We start from the raw sequence: 1612 nt of genomic DNA, 5'->3' as shown, positions 1-1612 counted from the left end.
CGGTCGTATGGAAGATTCTAACGATGAATAAAAAAGGCCATTCACGCTTACTCATAGGAATTGTCGTTTTCTGAGAACTCTCTTCGACTTTCAATACCTGGCAAACATATCATGCAGACATTCAGTTCGACTTACAAGATATTAATTAAAGACATTGTCTAAATCAGAATACCATGTCGCCATACTGGTAAATTTATCCAACAGAAACACCAGGATTTATTCAAACTTGTATAATAACCTCCGGAAAGCGAGCCGTTAACAGCGGATCTAAAACATTCTCTCCATCACAAGGAGTTTGCTTTTCTTGTTATTTTTGTTAAAGATTCACAGTAGTGTGTAGCCAATTAGATTGACGTTGAGAATTGCCTAGCTCAATGTGATACACTATATAAGAACCTTTCCTCCATTGCATGTACAAACAACTACTTTCGAGAGACCAATTATCCAGATAATTTTAGGACGGACTTCATACTAGACGAGAAAGAAGAATGGCATCTGTATTGGCACGTTCGGTCGCTTTGGCAGTACTGGCATTAACATTTTGGTGTATGCTTTTCCCAGTTCGCGCACGCCATGGCCAAGGTCATTTCCACGCGAAGCAGCAGTGGCAAGATGCCCACGCCACTTTCTATGGAGGCTACGATGAGTCTGGAACTATGGGTATATTTACATTATATGGATGTGCAATCTCATTGAAATTCAACGCATTTCGTTATAAATTTTTTTAAATCCGGTTTGTATTGAATGCACAGGAGGTGCGTGTGGGTACGGCAACCTGCCCGCGCAAGGGTACGGCATATACACGGCTGCTCTGAGCACCGCACTGTTCAATGATGGGCTGAGCTGCGGAGGATGTTACGAATTGCAATGCAAGGCGGAGGAGGATCCGCAGTGGTGTCTGCCAGGGAAGACAGTCACCGTCACCGCCACCAACTTCTGCCCGCCCAACTTTGCCCAGGCCAACGGTGCGGGCGGGTGGTGCAATCCTCCTCTCTCACACTTCGATTTGGCGGTGCCTGCGTTCGAGCAGATTGCGTTATACAAGGGCGGCGTTGTACCCGTCCGCTACAGGCGGGTGGAATGCGTGAAGAAGGGAGGAATGAGGTTTACCATATTGGGGTCGCAGTATTACCAGATGGTGCTGGTCACCAATGTTGGAGGAGCCGGAGACGTGGTGGCCGTTAACGTGAAGGCCAAGCACCCGCAAATCCCTGGTAATTCCGGCTGGCAAAGTCTGAAGCGGAATTGGGGCCAAAATTGGCAGAGCCATTTGAACATGATGGGGCAGACGTTGTCTTTCAGAGTGACCACCAGCGATGGGAGGAGCGTCATTTCCCGCGGGGTGGTTCCCAACTCGTGGCAGTTCGGCCAGACTTTCGAGGGACGACAATTCTAACCGCAACTCCGGCGGAGTTCTCCAGATTTTAGTACCGTCAAATGCAGTGCTTCACTGTTCAGCTGTGCATATTACAAGGCGAAGATGATGCTGCGGAGGTGCTTCATGACTGGCGCCCGCTCGTCCTTGCTATTTTCTTTTTTTTTCCCTGTTTCAGACTTGTTTGCCTTCTTGGACTAGGTGACATATTCCATTTCCATTGAGAAATGGGTGGTT

General features: G+C 47.8%; 1 protein-coding gene across 1 annotated transcript; it reads left to right on the top strand.

The window, feature by feature from the left end:
* Window positions 1–488: 488 nt before the first annotated feature.
* LOC131057440 (expansin-A2-like) lies at window positions 489–1396 on the top strand. Its single transcript, XM_057991630.1, has 2 exons — window positions 489–660; window positions 753–1396. Exons 1-2 carry the CDS (start codon window positions 489–491, stop codon window positions 1394–1396), a joined length of 816 nt encoding a protein of 271 aa, XP_057847613.1.
* The last annotated feature ends 216 nt before the right edge of the window (window positions 1397–1612 follow it).

Source organism: Cryptomeria japonica, chromosome 7, assembly GCF_030272615.1.
Source record: "Cryptomeria japonica chromosome 7, Sugi_1.0, whole genome shotgun sequence".
Taxonomy (NCBI): Eukaryota; Viridiplantae; Streptophyta; class Pinopsida; order Cupressales; family Cupressaceae; genus Cryptomeria; species Cryptomeria japonica.
This window is presented reverse-complemented; position numbering and strand designations above follow the sequence as displayed.

Coding starts and splice junctions, on each gene's coding strand:
- LOC131057440 (XM_057991630.1), top strand. CDS start 489: ATGGCATCTGTATTGGCACGTTCGGTCGCTTTGGCAGTACTGGCATTA. Junction 661..752: donor CGATGAGTCTGGAACTATGG/GTATATTTACAT, acceptor TTGAATGCACAG/GAGGTGCGTGTGGGTACGGC.